This window comes from Pinus tabuliformis, chromosome 7, assembly GCF_031772625.1.
Source record: "Pinus tabuliformis cultivar Carrire ecotype Pingquan chromosome 7, CPIR1, whole genome shotgun sequence".
NCBI lineage: Eukaryota > Viridiplantae > Streptophyta > Pinopsida > Pinales > Pinaceae > Pinus > Pinus tabuliformis.
Genome location: NC_142293.1, coordinates 1,613,130,553 through 1,613,148,137, shown reverse-complemented (window position 1 = coordinate 1,613,148,137; position 17,585 = coordinate 1,613,130,553). Strand labels below are relative to the sequence as shown.

Here is a 17,585-nt window from a genome sequence, read left to right as displayed (position 1 = left end):
GGGTTACTCATATGAGAAATGGAACTTGTAGGCGCGTATATGTCGTTGAATGTAGAAACCAGAAGTCGTTGAAGTGTAATAAACAAATGCTCGAGGGTAAATTTGTACCACTGCTCTTTTGAAGTAGAAGAGTCGCGAACAGAGTGACTATAGAGTCGTTGTAAGTCAATGTGTTGCGTTATTGTAAGTTAGTGCTACTGTATTGGTTTTCTTTTGTGTGTCATGAACGTAAGAAGCCAACTGGTGCTACCATGACTTATCACAAGTAACTTTCTTCACACTTGTGGCTACTGTGAAGTGTAAGCGTTGAGAAGTCATAAGCGTTGGAGTAAGAGAAGGTCTAAGAGTTGGGAAGTCATTTTCACGAGTTGCTGAGAAATATAGCGATAGTGTATCTACTAGATCTACAGTCAACACAAGACCATCTCATTTTTTTGCAGACACATTCCATCGACTTTACTGTACGTCTATGGGGTCGAAATCTATATGCTCATCATGCACGTACGGCATTAGTTCCAACTGCAACTTGGCTTAGGAAGAATGAGGACGATCTCCAAATGTGTTGAACTTTTGGAAGTGTGTTAAAATCTCTTGAAAATTGTGCCTTGTATGTTGCGTTGAGTACTATATGTACATTGGTACCTTATGTGTGCATTATATGTGCATTGAATTGCCTTAGGCGTTGGGCTCATGAAATTTATACATAGTGTCGTTTATATATATGGGACTCAGTTCACATATATTTGAGTTGAATTGCTCCATATATTATGTGTGTGTGTGTGTGTCAGTGAGTTTATATACACAAGTTGCTATAATAGAGTTGTTGTTCGAGATCGTGAGTTGTTCTTTGGACTTTATATAAAAGCAGTCCTTTGTGAAGGAGAGAAGACTTTTGCATTAGATTCCTTAAGATTTATCGCACATTTGTTGATGTTGTTGATTGTAACATTGGTGCATTTGTTGTGAAATGGATCGAATGGGTAATATATTAGAATTATTGAATACTTTAATACATGTCAATGTTGATGGGATGATAAATATTAGCAAGGACATTCTTTTCGACATTAAAATTTGTCTACAATATTAACAATAAAACATTGAATTTTTGCAACTTGAGTCAGTTACAGTAAGATGAGTTACAACAGCGTAAGCATCATTTTGAACTTGTTTTTGTTCAGAACAATCCCATTTTTGAATCTGAAGTTGACTCCCATCAACGGCAAAAAATTGATCAAATGATCGAGCCCATTTCAGGAGCAAATTTGCATGCAGATGCAAAAGTTGAGTCTACACTTCCCAAGCCCATCATCAAATCTTGGGAAGAGCTCGTCAACAACAGGAACAGAATTGGTCTTGGATATGACAAGGATGTGTCTTTTCATAATCCAAACTATTCCAAGCCCATTCAGTTTCAAAGTTTAGGTTCCTTCAAGACGGTTCATCTTCATTTGTCCCTGCTCCTCCTCCAAAACAACAGATTGTCAAATGCCAACATTGTGATAGAGTTGGCCATGTGAAAGATCATTGTTTTGATCTTCATCCATGTGATCATTGTGATCAACACAATCATCATTCAAACAAATGCTTCAAAAACAAGCCTCCTGCAAGAACAAAGATTCACCTTGGATGGATCGCTTCTTGGAAATGGGCTTCAACAGCCAAGAAGATATTTAAGTCACACCACAGATTTTGTTCTCGAATATTGAAAAGTCTTGCAGTTGAGATCTCTTCATCTTCTCACCTTGTATTTGACAGAGGGGGAATTGATGGTAATCTACAAGTTTCAAAAATAAATCAAGCGAGCCTCAGCCATAGCCTGAACATGTTGCCTGAACCTATAGCCAAAGACAACCATACCCAAATTCAGAGTTGTAGCTAGAGACAAAGAAGCCCCTAAGCATGCCTTTGGTTGGTGGCCTTCCTTAAACCACTGCAGGTTGAGGTTCTCCCTTTTTCAGGTTGATGGTCTCCCTCTCTAAAGCATTAAGGAGCACTTCCTCTAGCAAAAGACTTCAACTTTTAGCCAAATTTGGAAGAGTCCCAGGAACTGCACTAAGCGTTCAAGTGTTGTTGATCATCCTTAAACCACCGTCGATTGAGACCTCGAGTTCTCCCACCTTATGCCATCATTTTAGAGAGCACATTCAGCCTAGTGCTGCCATGCATTTTTTTGCACATTTTGTATTAAAGTTATCTTCTTGGACTCGTGTAAACCCCTTCAGATTAAGGGGGGGAATGTTGGACACCTGATCCACTAAGGGTTGGTTTGGAAGACGAATAGTCACTGGAGTCCAAAAGACCACTTGGTATATGAAGACCAAGGGTCACAAGGAAATGTATAAATGTGTAAATCTTTGTGAAAAAATGAGAAGTCACGATTTATCTTTTATATCTTGCCTATGTATAATTGCTTAATGATGAATGTGACACAAGATAAAATAATAAATAAATCGTTGGAAGATTTTATCAGTCTAGAAAATCATGAAAAGTCAACACGGTATCAGAACTATGGTGAAGTAGCAGCCTTGAAGAAGCCAACTTGTTACCAAAAATTCTAAGATCATCCCTAGAGGAAGCCCTAGTCCAAACTTTGATTGTGATTACTCTGGTTCAGATCACCATCTATCCGTTCACAAGTGTGAGTAAGGAAACCATCTGAGGCAAAATTTGAAGGACAATTCATGCTTGCTCTGAAGTAAAATTTGAAGCACAAATTTATTTGTTTTTAGGAGGCCGAAAAGCCTCAAGTCTGTTGCTTGTTTTATCTTTTGTGTTAGGGCAAAAGCCCTAGAAAGTTCGAGACCTTGCTCTTATCTTTTGTGGTGAGCAGAAGCCCTAAAGGAACCAAGATCTTGTCTTATGAAGGGTCGAAGCACCTAAGATCTGTATGTTTAAGGATGTATCTGCTAGATCAAAGTTCAAGATATGCCCCAAAGTTATTATACCCAAAAACCTCGGTCTGAAAGTCCTCAAAGGTTTAAGAGCAATTTTGAAGTTTGTAGCCGAGATTTTGTTGATAGCCTCAACCCTAATTACAAGAGGGTTGAAGATCAAGGTAACCTCAGTTCGGAGAGCATAAGAAGATCAAATACTTCAAACCTGTGAAGAGGTCACAAAAAAGAGTAATTGACTGATACCTTGAAAATAAGTTGTACCACTAAGGTGTCATTCATTCATGCCAAATGGATTGGAAGTTTGTTTGATTCAAGATTCCAGAGGGAGCTAATCCTTAGTTCCTAATTCTCAAATTAACACCTATCATTATTTGAAGAAGGAGAAGCTTGGAGCATTGGCTATATACATTGTTGTCTCATGTTTTGATGTTGATCATGCACAAATCATAATAGTTGAAAGGGCATTCTTAAAGAAGAGGTCGAGTTCCTCATTAAGTTTGGAGACCAAAGTTCCCTTGTAAAGACTGAGTCATTTGCAGAACTAGAAGTTGTCCTATCACTACTGTAGCTTTGAGCAGGCCAAGGATATTCATAAGTATAAGCTCGTAATGGTTTTGAAGGTCATACCTTGCAAGGGTCAAATGGTTCTCCATGGATATAAAATCAGTGATCCCTCAAATGTGATGTTGATCCAATGGCATGGGACTCCATACCACATTTTTGTCCTCTTTAGGTTTGGATGAACTGTTCCATCTATATTGACTACAACAAGAAAATTTGCACATGACAGATTTGATGACTTAGGGTTTGTAAACCCTAGAAGATCTAAAAGGTATGTCTTGAATAAGGATGTTGCATACTGCTACCCAGGAAGATGTTGTAAGATGACTGCCTCACAACCAATGTATGTACAACTATTGTTCTATAGTCTTGCAATAATGACAACATCCCAGTTTTGAATTTGGACTATGGTTCAAAGTTCGATAAGGCCTAAAGGCAAAATATGGCCTGCAAAGGAGGATGGACCAAGTGTGTTCCATACACTTGTGACAAGATAGCAAGGCATCCTAAAATGTGATACGTTGATTGAAGTTCTAGCATAAAGCTGTAGCAGGATGTTGTTGCAGAGAGCTAAGCCTCTAGAATACTAATGCCATATACCTTGTACTATTATGGAAGTATCTTGTATGACTGAATAAAGGCTCTTGTCAAGTATGAAGGAGATCCTTGTGTTGTACTGATGTGATCATGATAGTACTAAGTGAGGTATGTTGTTGGTACTAGGGTGCCATTGCCTAATTCTGGTTGTTGTTAAGCATCTGGGATATGATGAATTTGATTTGATTCAAGAAAGAGCCGAGAAAGAAAGGCTCTCACACATAGAGAAAAAGAAGTCATAACACTACGGCTATGAGCCCTTCTTGGAAAGCCTTAAGGGTTTGTGAACAAAAACCTAAAGCTAGACTTGAAATATCGAAAGTTGATGATTTTACTAAAAGAAGAAACCTTAGCTTAGGGAAGAAAAGGAAAACAACATGTTGATAATGAGGACAAGGATGATGAATCAAGAGGGAGATTCTCTACAATCCTCAAAAGATAAGTGTTGTATATCTCTCTTCCTTAATTATTATTGTTTTGTTATTAGTTAGCCTCTTGTTTTTGTTTCTTTTGTTGGGTTATAATCATTCTTCCATGGGTCTCCTAGTGAGGATTGCCAAGGCTCTGGCAACAGGTAGAAGTATTGGAAGAACGAAGCAAAAATTATGGCAAGAGGATTCTCCCAGGGTCAGTGATTTGTGGAGGGAGAAATTGTACTGACATCTATAATCGTACCCGGTGACCAAAAAAGCTCCTAGTTCAAAGGGAGCAGGCAGGCCAACAAGTTTGAAGGATGTCATCGTGCCGAGATCTGTGGAAAGTCAATGATGACCTCAATGCGGACTTACACGATCAAGCATTTGGTAGATGGCAGCATAGAGAAGTACAAAGTAAGGATTCTCCCAAGAAGAGGGAGAGGACTATGAGGAGACATTTGCTCCAGTTGTCAGGAACAAGAAGTGTGCAAGGAAAAACCTCTGGACTTTGAGGTACATGAGAGGGGATCTCATGTTTGCAGATTGGAGAAAGCTTTGTATGAACCTCGGGCTTGGTATGGATATCTAAGAAATCTTGGTTGATCTTGTTTCTGATGAGAGTGGAAGGACTCACTTGTCAGAGGGAGCAGCAGTGGCATGAAGATTTACTTTTGTGATAAAGGGAGAAGTCATTGCAAAGGGAGTTGATCTCTAGGATCGAGATGAAGTATCTTGGTTGGATATATTACTTCTTGTGACTAGAAGTGTGGCAGAAGTCGAGTGAGATCTTATTTGGTCAAAAGGAAGTGTATTATTATGATCCGTCAGAGATTTGGGATGATCAAATGATGGTCGACAAGTCCATGGCCATTCCCGTGGTATCCAATCTAATGAAGCTAAGCGGCAGAGGAAGCAACCTGGATTGTCTCAACAGAATTTGTTTCAACGTTAGAGGGAGCACCCAATCAAGGTGATTAGAAAGCAACTATGGTGATGGATTCAAGCTGGTCAATTTATGGTTGAGTCAAGGCATGTGGCACAACATGTGTTGAGGTACTAGCATGGTATATTTGGATGTGGATTGAGATTTCTCATACAACTGCAAGGATTCACAGATTCAGATTGGGCTAAGAATGCAGAAGACGGGAAAAGTACATTAAGATGATGATTTAGCTTGGGGTCTACTATGATGAGCAGGAAGCTTAAGCACTATTGAAGCAAAGTATATTGCAGTTTGTTTGGCAAGTCATGAAGGAGTGTTGCTTCGAAAGCTACTTGCAGAATTGTTTGATCAAGTGCGAGAGGCAACTGTGATGACAAGTTAAAGCATGTGGTACAAAAAGAGAAGTGAGGCTCCTATGTATTTCTATAATCAAGTTGGTTGCTGACATTCTCACAAAGCTTCTATCCCTAGATGCAGTTGGCATATTTCCGGGACAAGCTTGGAGTGATTGAGAATGCTTCCCTTGGTTAAAGGGAGTGTTGATGTTGTAACATCAAGGGGGGGATAATCTCCCTTAGGTCATGGGTATTGACCGGGAAGCCATGTAATATGGCAGCGGAGATCGGCCATGTAGCATCAAGGCCTGGATTGCTCCCCCAGTCAAGGGTTATCTGGCCATATTGCCCTGGGTTTTGGCTATTGGGTTGAGTTTGTGCTCTATAGCATCAGGCAAGTATTTTTACCATTCAATAGCATGTGACGACATGTGGGAATGGTAAATGGGCCCCGGGTTTCACCATGGGTCAGGTGGGTTCCTGACAAGACTCCAAGTGACGACTTGGTAGATTGGTGACCCAAGGACTAGTCTTGTGTCAGGGGGTGCCTAACCTGCCAATGGGTATTTGGCTTGTGTTTGACTAGATCCTTTGCAAAGGAGATGTGACTAGTGGGTTACTAGATCCCTTTGCATGATGTTGATGCAGGACACTTTCTACATGTAGTGGATGGATTCATCAACATAGTTGAGCTCATTCAACCTTTTCTTGGGATAGAGAATTTTTTATTCAACAATAGAACATTTGAGAAAGTCATAATGAAAACCTCCCTAACTAAGAGGGAGTGTTGGATTTTTGTAGCTATGGTGGGTCTTCATGATAAATACAAATGTAAAATTCAAGTCGGCTTCAAAAGAGGGAAATTCAATTTTTGAAAATTGAATTAACTATCTCCACAAGGTCAAGTCGACTCCAACTACTCAAGTCAACTCAACCAAACAGACACACCAAGTGGGGCACCTTCAATCATCTATATAAAGGCTACTCGTCCTCCTCCCCAAAGCATCAATTCGGATCACAATACATTTGTTCCTCTGTTCATTTATACAAAGAAGAGACAAAAGAAGTATGAAGTTTGACAAGTTTGTTTAGCTTTCACCAAGCCTTTGTTTGACTTCGCACATGTGGAAGGAGGCCGAAGTTTTTCTATGCAATTTTCTAAGCAACAAACCAAATTCTATGGAGGAGCATGAGGCCGAAATTCAGCCTATTCTTGAGCAGTTTGACCTCAGTTGACTGAGGCTACTTGTCAGTAGTTTGACTAGGATTGACTTGGATTTGGTTACTAGTTAGTTTGACTTTATTTTGATTGGAAAGTTCAGATTGTATCTCTTGTTGAATTGAATAACTTTCTCTGAAAAAAGGTGTTGGGTTTTTCCCTATAAGAGGGTTTTCCTAGGGTAAAATTTGTGTCTCTTTTTTTTGGTTGTCTCTTCATGAACCTATTATCATCATTGATTTTACTGTTGAAGATTTTCTATTTATAATTGCTTAATGATGAATGTGACACAAGATAAACTAATAAAAATATCAATGGAAGTAATTATCAGTCTAGAAAATCAAGAAAAATCAACAATGATCTCCCTAATAGCTTTGTCAATCTCTCCACTAGTGGGGAGGAGATGATCAGAGGCATCCAAAGAGTAATTGGAAGAAGAGAGACACTTTGTAGAAATGCCAAGGCTCTAGATAAGTGAAGTGACCTCAAAGAACAAGCTCCATCAACACCCATAAAGGGCAATCTTCCTAGAAAAGAAAAGCAGTGAGGGAGAGAACTGTATCTATCTTGGCCAAAAGCAATGTCCCCTAGAGTCAGACCTTATGAAGAAAGGAAACAATGACATTTGTGGGCATCAAAATTAATGCATGTCAAAGCACATCGATAGCATTAAGACATTGTTTCCTTATTTATTGCTTGTGAGGCTAAGGAAATTGGGTTCAATCAAATTTCGGTAAGGCATCAAGGAAAAAAATATGCCACCGAGGTGTTAGTTCATCGATGAGGGTTGACATGGTATTAAAATCCGTAGAAGTTCCATTCTCGTTGTGGTCTGCCTCACCAATATGGCATGACTCATGAGTTTCAAGAGGATGAAATCGAGTACAAATAATGAGCAAATTTAGCAAAAAAGATACACCAGACACAACACCTACGCAATTGGGAATTGAGTTTCAAGGAGAGGAAACATATGCAAGTTCCGAGCAATTATAACAGAATAGATACGCCTCAAAGTTGGCACCTAAACCAAAGGAAGATAGGTTTCAAAGCAATGAGGCGAGTGCAAGTCCCAAGTGATAGGTTTCAAAGCAATGAGGCGAGTGCAAGTCCCAAGTGATTTTGAAGGAATAGCTTTCCCTCGGCAGCAAAACCAAAGGTAGTCCACTCTTTGCAGTGCAAACCTTAAGGGCAAGTTTCTTGAAGCACTTCTAAAAAAAAGACTAATAAAAGAATAAATAAAATACACACGTGCACACTGCAATTCCTATTTCCCAAAATTAATTTAGCTTGATACCAAAAACCCAAAAACAAAGCCATAAACGACCCAACAAAAATATTTCAGAAGTAGAGAAAAACCTGCTTCACTCGCTGCCAAGCAACCCTTCTAGCAAACCGCCTAGACGAAAGCAAGGGCTCCCCACTTAGAGTCCTCCCAAGAACCTGAGCATACAGAATAGTTCCCTCTTCAATAGGCGAAGTTCCTGTCCTCGTCCATCCATCACCAATTGCCCTCTTCTCCTTCAGAATACCCATCATGCCTTTTCCGAATAAGTTACAGCCATTACCATCAGCAGCAGCAGCATAGTTCGCTCCTGTATAACTATCAGTGCGCAATTCACACAAAATTCGGTCCATCTGGGACTGGTTACTGGGAAGAACTTCATTCAAATACATCCTAGCGAGGCCTGCCGACCCAATATTAATCTCAAGCCTATTCTCATTGCCCGACATGACAACCCCAATAACAAAATCCCCTACTTTGGGCTCATAATACTCCAATTCTTCTATTGATTCTTCGTCAGTTGGGCTGTCGGGTTTGGGAATTTCTCCTGCTGAATAAGGTTTCGCGGAGCTTCCTTCAATGATGACCGGTTTCTCCAGTAACTTGAGCTTTTTGGGATGTGTAGCATGGTTTCCTGCGATCAAATGAACCCTGGCGACGCCATTTTTAACCGATTTATTCGTGCTGTAGCTCAGGATTTTGCAGAATTTCTCTGTTGTTAAGTTGAACGCAGGCTTCTGTTGAAGGCTTCGAAGAGGGAACAAAACGTGGGGTGCGGACAAGATCTCTAGAAAGGCGACTGGGGATGCCCGTCCAGGCATCTTTTCATCTGAAGACACTCGACAACTTCAATCTGGGGCTTCCAACAAGGGTTTAGGGTTTAAGAAGATTTCAAAGGCGGCAGGAGATGAATTGAACGTTGAAGACTGATTTTAAATTGTAACCTTTTGGGTTTGGACCATAAACCATGTTACGAAACGGGAAATTCTGCATTCATCTATTGCAGAGTTTGATAGTTTGATAATCTTGAGATTGTCTTTTAAATTGTGAAACGTTGTATTGATTACGAGTTACAATCCAACAGGGAGAGACTGAGATATTGATCTAGTTTGATCATTTTGAGATTGTCGGTTTAATTGTGAAACGTTGCATTGATTATTTGTTCCTGTCTCATGACGTTGTTAATTATGAGTTCCGCACTTACGCCTGGTCACACTATTTTATAGTCAATTATATAGCTAATGGTTAGATATACTTGAGGATATCTAAAAAAAATTCTACATATTTATTTGAACACTGGATTTATTAAGTTTCTACATATTTATTTGAACACTGGATTTATTAAGTTTCAAGAGATCAATGTTTGTTTGTTTTTTTTTTGGGGGATCTATTAAGTTTCTAGAGAATTTTTTCACTTTAAAAAAGTATGCATCTCAGATTCGATCTTTCTAGTGTTTTGATAAATTAGGAATTAAGACGAATCAAAACTAGCTTAATTATTAATAATTAATAATTATAAATATCAATTTTATTTTATGTAATTTGAGGTTGTCATAAAGTTTTAGTTAATAATTTAATTATTAATTTTATTTTTATTGTTACGTAATTTGACAAAGTCAAAATGTTTACATAATATAACATAACATAACTTAACCTTACAACATCTCTTTAATATTGGGCTAGAGAGTGTCTTTCAGAGCCAAAAATAATAAAATAATACTTTTATGCTAAGAGGCGTTCTCTAGCTCAATATGGTAGGGATGTTAGTAATGTAATTACGTTGTAAGGCAATCCCCTTTGAAAACAACTCCCCATCTACCACTCTACACCGGTTTGCACCATTTGATTGAATGTTGGACGATTGAAGAATATTGTGTCATCGGATTGATACAGTTTCAACTATTTCAAATTGATACAGTTACAAGGTCCATGGGGTCTTGGATAGACGATGATCGAGTGCTTTGTTAAGGCACTCCTTGATGTGAAGTCACTAGTTCAATTCCCCGCCCCAATCGGGGTGATATATTGGACATGATGAAGATGTAGTCCTGCCAAGCTTACAAAAAAATGATACAGTTACAAAACATGCCATATAACCCTGACGCTGGTGAGCTTGACCTTTGCATTTGCGGGGAGATAGTGAAGGGGGTTGATTAGCAGAGATGGCAACACCAATGAACCTTGGTTTAAGAGGAGAGAATGGGAATAAGGCTTCTTTTGGAGGATCGGCGACTTTAATACATCGACAAAGGCAACCAAACTTAGAAATATGTATGATAGCCAATGTCTCCAGACATCAAGATTTATTCACTGAATATTGATAATGCCCCTTAACCCGGTGGGGTGCTAGGTTTATGGACCCAAGCTCGCGCAGTGGACCGGAAACAAGATCAAAACCCTTGCAACATCACCATCTTAGAACTCAAAGGCGTGATCATGGACCAGAGACAATATCAAAACCCCTGCAACATCACCATGTCGGAGCTCAAAGGCGTGACCTGCAATAATTATAGGGTTTTCAAGCTCGGCATCATGGGATTTAGCCTCAGCGGAGCAATCTTGCCTTTCATTTCCAACTGCACCAATTGACACTACCTTGACTTGTCAGCAAATAGTTTAGCCAGCGAAATACCGACGTAGCTCCAGTATCTAGTCATTCTTGTAGTCTAATTCCCTCGTCGTAAATCCTTTGTGCTTATCTTAAATGTCAAAGAGCTCCACGATAACAGCCTCACAACCAAAGGTGGCATACTGGACCCACTCTTGATCAAACTCATGTAAGTACTGCAATGAAAGGTAGTTTTGGGTACCTTGATCCTGAATACTTCATAAGGCATCAATTGCAAGATAAATTTGATATTTATTCTTTTGGAGTAGTGTTATTGGAGGTCTTGTCTACAACACCAACTCTTAATCTTGTTCTGCCCAAAGAACAAGTCAATATAGCACAGTGGGTAATGCACTAGCAGAAAAAGGGCAAGCTTGAAAAAATCATTGACCCTCACCTTGTTGGGACCATCAACCCTGGTTCTCTGAAAAAGCTTAGGGAGATTACCGAAAAGTGCTTGGAAGAGTAGGGCATCGATAGGCCTGCCATGGGAGATCTTCTATGGAACTTAGAATATGCATTTCAACTCTAGGAGACAACCATGCAAAATGATCCATATGAGAATGGTACAAATCATATCACATATGTTCCTTTGCGCTACCCAGAGCCTGAGCCTTTTGGTCCAAGTTTAGTGTGACTTCAAGTCTTGTATGAAAGTTCTCAATTTATAGGTTTCATTAATGAGTGTGTGGAATTTTGGAGTTCTCAACATCCCACGGAGGGATACTTGTGAGAATTTACCTCTTGTTTGGAACATGTTCTTCTTCAGTGGATATGACACATAGTGGATCCATACCTTGGCGCAACAGTTCCTTACCTCAAGATGTTTGCACAGGATTCATGGCAAAGTGAGACGCAACACTAGTGCCTTTGGTTTGGGAGGAGAGCTACAGTTATGTAGAAGAGATTGAGGGCACATGCATTATGTTCCTTTGTGCTACCCAGAGCCTAAGACTTTTGATACTAGTGTTATTGGCAGAGGTGTTGGTGGAAGTGATTGATGATTTAGAAGATGCAACCACAAGTGTTGTGTTCTCACAATTGGTGAATCCTCATGGGAGGTGATCACAAAATAATTTAAATTCAAAATGCAACTAACTGGATGCAGATTACTACACTACTTTGTAGTTGGCTCCATGAATGCAGGTGCCCTGTCCTATCTCCTGGTTACATCAAACACCAGAACCAAACTTTATGTTGCAAAGTTCAAGCTTCAAAGGGAGCTATATCCATGCTATTTGATTTTTCATATTTTTTCCTCTCTCTGCTTGGTGTTTCAATATTATATTATTTCAACTTTTTAAATGTTTATTTTTGATGACTTATTTTAAATTTCAAGCATGTCAAACATATTGTAGCTTGCCTTGGGAAACTGTAAAATATCCCATGTCTAAGTTGCATTTCACTTTTAGACTTTATATGCTCTTTTTGCCTCTTTATGAACGATCCATTGGGTGGAAATAAAAATTTGATGATATTTGATGATGTTTGCGGTGTTTTTTTTTTGGGTATTCATAGTATGGGTTAAATTTTGACCCCTTCTCCAAGGTAGCTAATTACAACTACCACACTTAGACCCATCTTCCAAGTACTTGCTTTAAACTTTATAAAGATACGATCATTGATATTACATGTCCTTGTTGAGGATGTTTAACATTCAAGAGTGTGTAACTTTTTCCCTCTATTTCTTTCTTCAATCTTTCCAGTCAGTGGAAGGGTGCAAGATTGGTTGAAGGTCCACTGAAAATAACCATGGAACTCCTAGTTTTATTTGTTGCTCTGAGTCCGTTTTCTAGAAGCTCCTTTGTTTTCTCTCTACACAAGTCTTAGAGTGTTAGTAAGAGAGACAAAAATGTGAGCTCTTGTTTCAAGTTAAATTATGGAGTTTTGAGTGTTGTACATTTCTGCTTTTCGATTCATATATTCAATTAGCTACGTGTTCTTTGATCTAACATACAAACAACAATTTTGAGAGTTCATGGAATTTCCAAGGTGTAGGGTCTGTAATTTGTAGATTTTCTTACCATATAATGGAATTTTAACAGGAACTTCCTAAAAATTGGTCATAAGGACTATTTCCCTTTCTGAACTGAGTTATGTAACCACTTTATCCCCACTAAGGGGTTGTCAGCCAAACTAATCAACATAGGAAGATGTGATAATATAGAATGAATGAGGCAGAAGTTGATTGCGAATGCAACTTAATGACATCTTGTTGTCGTAGTCCGTATTAAGGCCTTAAGTGAGTCTGGCTCTCACAATGATTTAACGTGTATGTTAATAATGGTGCCAACTAACTGCTCAATTAAGAATATCATTGGGAATCAATTACTTGGACTAACTGCTCAAGTAGGAACATCATATTGCAATTTTGAGCCAACAATGTTGTTCACCATAAGTTGTCACTTCCCTAGCAAATACAAAAAGATGTCCCCTACCATCACTCACACACTCCTTAAATTTAATATTTGTAGCTCCCATCATTAGGAATCCAAGCTAGCAGGCAGAGCAAAATCTCATCACATCCTTCTCAAGGGCAATGCACAAGATCTATTTATAGTCGGTAGTTGATGGGGGAGATTGTACGTTTTCCAGAAGCCCATTGCATCACTAAAAATGAATTTTAGAGTTAAGAATCTCTATTAGCAAGAAGTTTTTTCTTCTTTTCTGCATGTTATGTTGGGTGGGCAGTAAATTGTTTGTGAAGGAAAAAAACATATAAGGGAAAAATATAGGTAAAAACAAGTCAAAGATTATGAAATTCATTGTAGAAATATTTTATTTGTTTGTGGTATTTCCTGTAACCCCATAGCTCTTCCTAGTTCTATTGCATCCCAGTATATAATTGATTGTGCCAACATCCTTTGCTAATTAAAATCCATGAATGTGCATGAAATTTACGTCACAACTTAATATAAAATTATGCTTAATACACTAAAGCAACCTTGAAGCTATAAAAGGCCCATTAGAATAGAGTCTTCAATAGGTTTCAGAAACCGTAGAATCCCTAGTAAAAATAATGTTGGTAATAATTTGATGAGAACAACAATGTCCCTTGTGCACATCCATTACATTTTGAAGTATTGAGTGACGTTAAGTTTGAGTTTCTATAACATAAACGATTTTTTGTTAAAATATGTGGCCTTTCAAATCACCAAAAGTGGTAAGAGACACTTTGGACTAGAACTAAATCCAAAAGTAGCAAGGGACTTCAGTGTAGTTGGAAAACTACCATAGTGGTTGTTCAATTATCCAAACAAACTACAATTTGTCAGTATTGAAAAATCTTTGATTTCTTTGGAATTTTTGAAAACAACTAGGTGGCCAAGTTTTCCAAGTTTTTCAGGTCTGAGTTTATGCTTGCCAAGTTTGGCCAATTCTTTCGTGATTTTGTTGATTTCCCGAGTTGATGGCCCCTCCAATTTTTTTCCAATGACAAGTTTTGCAACACTGATTTATATAGATGGCAGTAATTGCATATATGTTATCTCCAAGAATTTAGCCATATTTTTCTATGCAGTATATCTTGCATTTTTTTCTCTTTCACACTCTTTCCTCTTTCAACAAGCAATTTATGTCTCTATAGTTATAAATAATTCTTCTACATCTTTTTCCTAAAAACTTGTCACACCTAAAATTATCTTTTAGTTTATTAATGCAAATTCCTTCTCTCCTTTTCTTATCCATGCTATTTTTCTCCATGATTCCTTCTCTTCATTACTGAAGTCTGATAGTTTAGATGGATCAATAATTAAATATCCAGAAACAGGGACCCTTGAATTGATTTTAAGATTGTTTTCTTGGAATATTCATGAACAACTAGTATGGTTTTATATGCAAAATCATCTATGTTACAAAAGAAACAATTTTGAATGGCTCAAGATTTCAACCATAAGTCACTTGGGACTTCGATTGGTTTCTTTCATGAAGCTCTTAACATGCAATTGTTGAACTAATATTGTTCTTAGGGGCTACTTGAAATGAAATGGACATAATTGAGGACATGTGATTTGAATGACATCATGGTGGATTCTTTAAGACGTGATTTTTCTTTCCATTCTAATCTTACCTAGACCATTGCATTCACATTGTGTCACGGTCTCTCATTTTGTGAGATTTCACTCCTAACTTGTGATGCTTAGAGCTCCCCTTGGCCAAAGGCAACTAGAAGAGACTATCTTTTGGACCTAAAATAACGCTTGGGTTTGAACATAGCTTATAAACCTTGATTGTTAATTCCTCTTCTTAATGTTGAAAATAAAGCCCTCTTGTCTATTATATTGTCTTTCTTAATTTGTTATGGGAGTCCTTTAATTTAGGACATGGACTTCAATACTAATGTGTCTTACTTTTCATTAGGGAGTTGTGGTATTAATGTGTCTATTGGTTTACCCCCTAGATCAAGCTTGGAAATGAATCTTGTCTTTTGAAATACAACAATGTTGGTGTTAAATGACACCCTTAAGTATTAAATATCCTTTTTGTTCTTTTAACTCTTTTGTCTAAAGCTATATTTTCTTGCTTCAATCCTCGACACCAATGCTTTAGAGTTATCCGCAGAATCAATCCATTTTTGGTTTGTTCCTTTTACAAGTGTTTGGGTTGTTAGGCGAGAAATGGAAAACAAAGTAAAAATATTATTGTTCCCATACAACTAAAAATAGTTACTAGGAATGATGGTCACAATATGTATATGGACATCCTACTTGTTTTTGTAGTGCTAGAGGAAAGTGTTTTTTTGTTCATTGCATAATGAAAATTTACAATGAAGTTTTTTCAAGTGAGACCTCCTTTTCAGATGATGAGTTGGAACATGGGATGGCATGGTTGGCTAACTAAATTCATAAACTACTTTCAACGGTCTCTTTGAGCAATAAGATAACAAGATCAATGTGCCTTGAGCTTTTCTATTCTGAAAAACATTGTTCTAAGTCGTTTTCCTTGAGTTGTTTTAATTACATGTGCTTCTTTTGAATTGATTGTGTTACCATGCATGTGTATAGTAAGTGAGAGATGCAATGCTATAATTGAATGAGAGAGGCATAATTCTAGAACAATTCAATTAGTTTTAAAAATATATATACTTGTTTGTATCATGTTTCCCTAGTATATTAAAGTTTAATGTGTGATGACCTCATGTCAAACAAGCGTGTGTTATTTCCTTTATTCATACTTTGATACTTATATTTTTTACTAGGAGGATTTAGTATGGCATATATATATCATGTATATAGGAGCTGGTAAAAGGTTGATTGTTGATTACCATTGCAGGAGAAATGCATATAGATAATGAAGAAGAAGAGCTCAAATCATTTTTCAGAGTCTCGAGGAAGACATTTGACTAGATCCACTCCCTGGTAAAACCAGATTCGTCATCAAAGCCATTATCTGTTATTACAACAGTAGAAGGCAAGGTGCTAACAATTTAAATAAAGTTGTTATTGCTTTAAGAAGCTTGGCTTTAGGTGAATCTCAATATAATGTAAGAGAATCATTCAATGTAGTTAAATTACGTAATCCATTTGTTGTAGCTTGCAAATTGCTCATAGCATATCTTATTGAAGCTTTATAGGTTGGTAGATTACCCCTGCTTCTCAAAATAGAGAAACATGTAGAGAAAAAAGGGCTTATTACACTAGGAAGCTTAAAATCTTACAGTGTAGGGAATTTGTATTGAGTATTATGTGCAAATTGTATACAGAAATGGAGCAAGGGGTTGTTTAGACCATTCTTCTGGGTCAGATAGATTTTAGAAGAGATCCATGGCCAAAATTTTATGAGCATGCCAAGAGTCTTGTCCGACAGGTGCTTGAACTTGATCCTAAGATTTGGTTAACTGCTCAACAAGTGGTTGGTATGTTGCTTTTTGTCATAACTAAATTCTAGCTTGAGGCCTACAGGGTGCAGTTTTAGCTTGCAGGATTGAGTTTAGTTTATAAAAGTAATTAAACAGGAGAGAAATTTTCAAATTATTTATATGAATTAAGTTTAACTACCACATTTAAATATCCTTAGCAGAAATGAAGTATACATAATAATGGAAGAAAAGCATGAAACTATATTTTGTTGGTTAAAGGAGTCCAATTAACTTGGTAAAGTTACAGTTAATGGTGAAGTGGGCCCTTCATCACTTGTACATTTGAATGAAGATCCATGTTTGTTAAGGGAATTTGGTTTGTAGTGTTTAGGGAAGTATGATTTTGTTAGAGCTTGTAATGTTGCATAGTTACAAAGTTTTTTAACATCTTTATTTGAAAGCCCATAAGCACTCCAACATCTACATAGTACAATATAAAGGAAATAACTCCAAAGAGTGCTCTTAGCGAAAATTTCAATCATAGGCTCTTCGTTCAATAGGCATGATCTCCTTGTGTATCATCCCCTTTTATAACGTCTTCAAGCGCTACCACTTCCTCCAATGTGATTGAACTTTCTCACTCATAAGCAAATAAAACCACAGCTAGATACAGATGTTGGGGGTGATTGAATTACGCGCAAACAACTAAAGTGGGAATAACAACCATATGTGGATGGGTGCAATCCCTGGCTTGATTAACAGGGATCACAAAAAATTCAAGCTTCAATATTTGCAACCTAAAGGAGACATTCCCAAACAATGCTCTTCATAAAGAAATCAATCATAAACTATTCACTCTACAGGCATGAACTCCTCGTGTATCATGCACAACCACTCCCTCCATGCACTTGAACTTTCTCCCAGATGACCAAA

The 17,585-nt window shown here is 37.7% G+C and overlaps 1 protein-coding gene across 4 annotated transcripts in view; it reads right to left on the bottom strand.

Moving 5' to 3' along the window:
- LOC149254374 (protein PIGMENT DEFECTIVE 338, chloroplastic-like) overlaps nt 1–9,405 on the bottom strand; it is a 145,767-nt gene extending 136,362 nt beyond the window's left edge. For 3 of the 4 annotated variants that reach the window (XM_089460136.1, XM_089460137.1, XM_089460138.1), the window contains exon 1: nt 8,322–9,405. In XM_089460136.1, coding sequence (XP_089316262.1) covers nt 8,322–9,068 — 747 coding nt within the window. In that variant the 5' untranslated portion in view covers nt 9,069–9,405. The remainder of the gene's footprint in view (nt 1–8,321) is intronic. The other variant, XM_089460135.1, reaches the window with a different exon arrangement.
- Between the last annotated feature and the right edge of the window lie 8,180 nt (nt 9,406–17,585).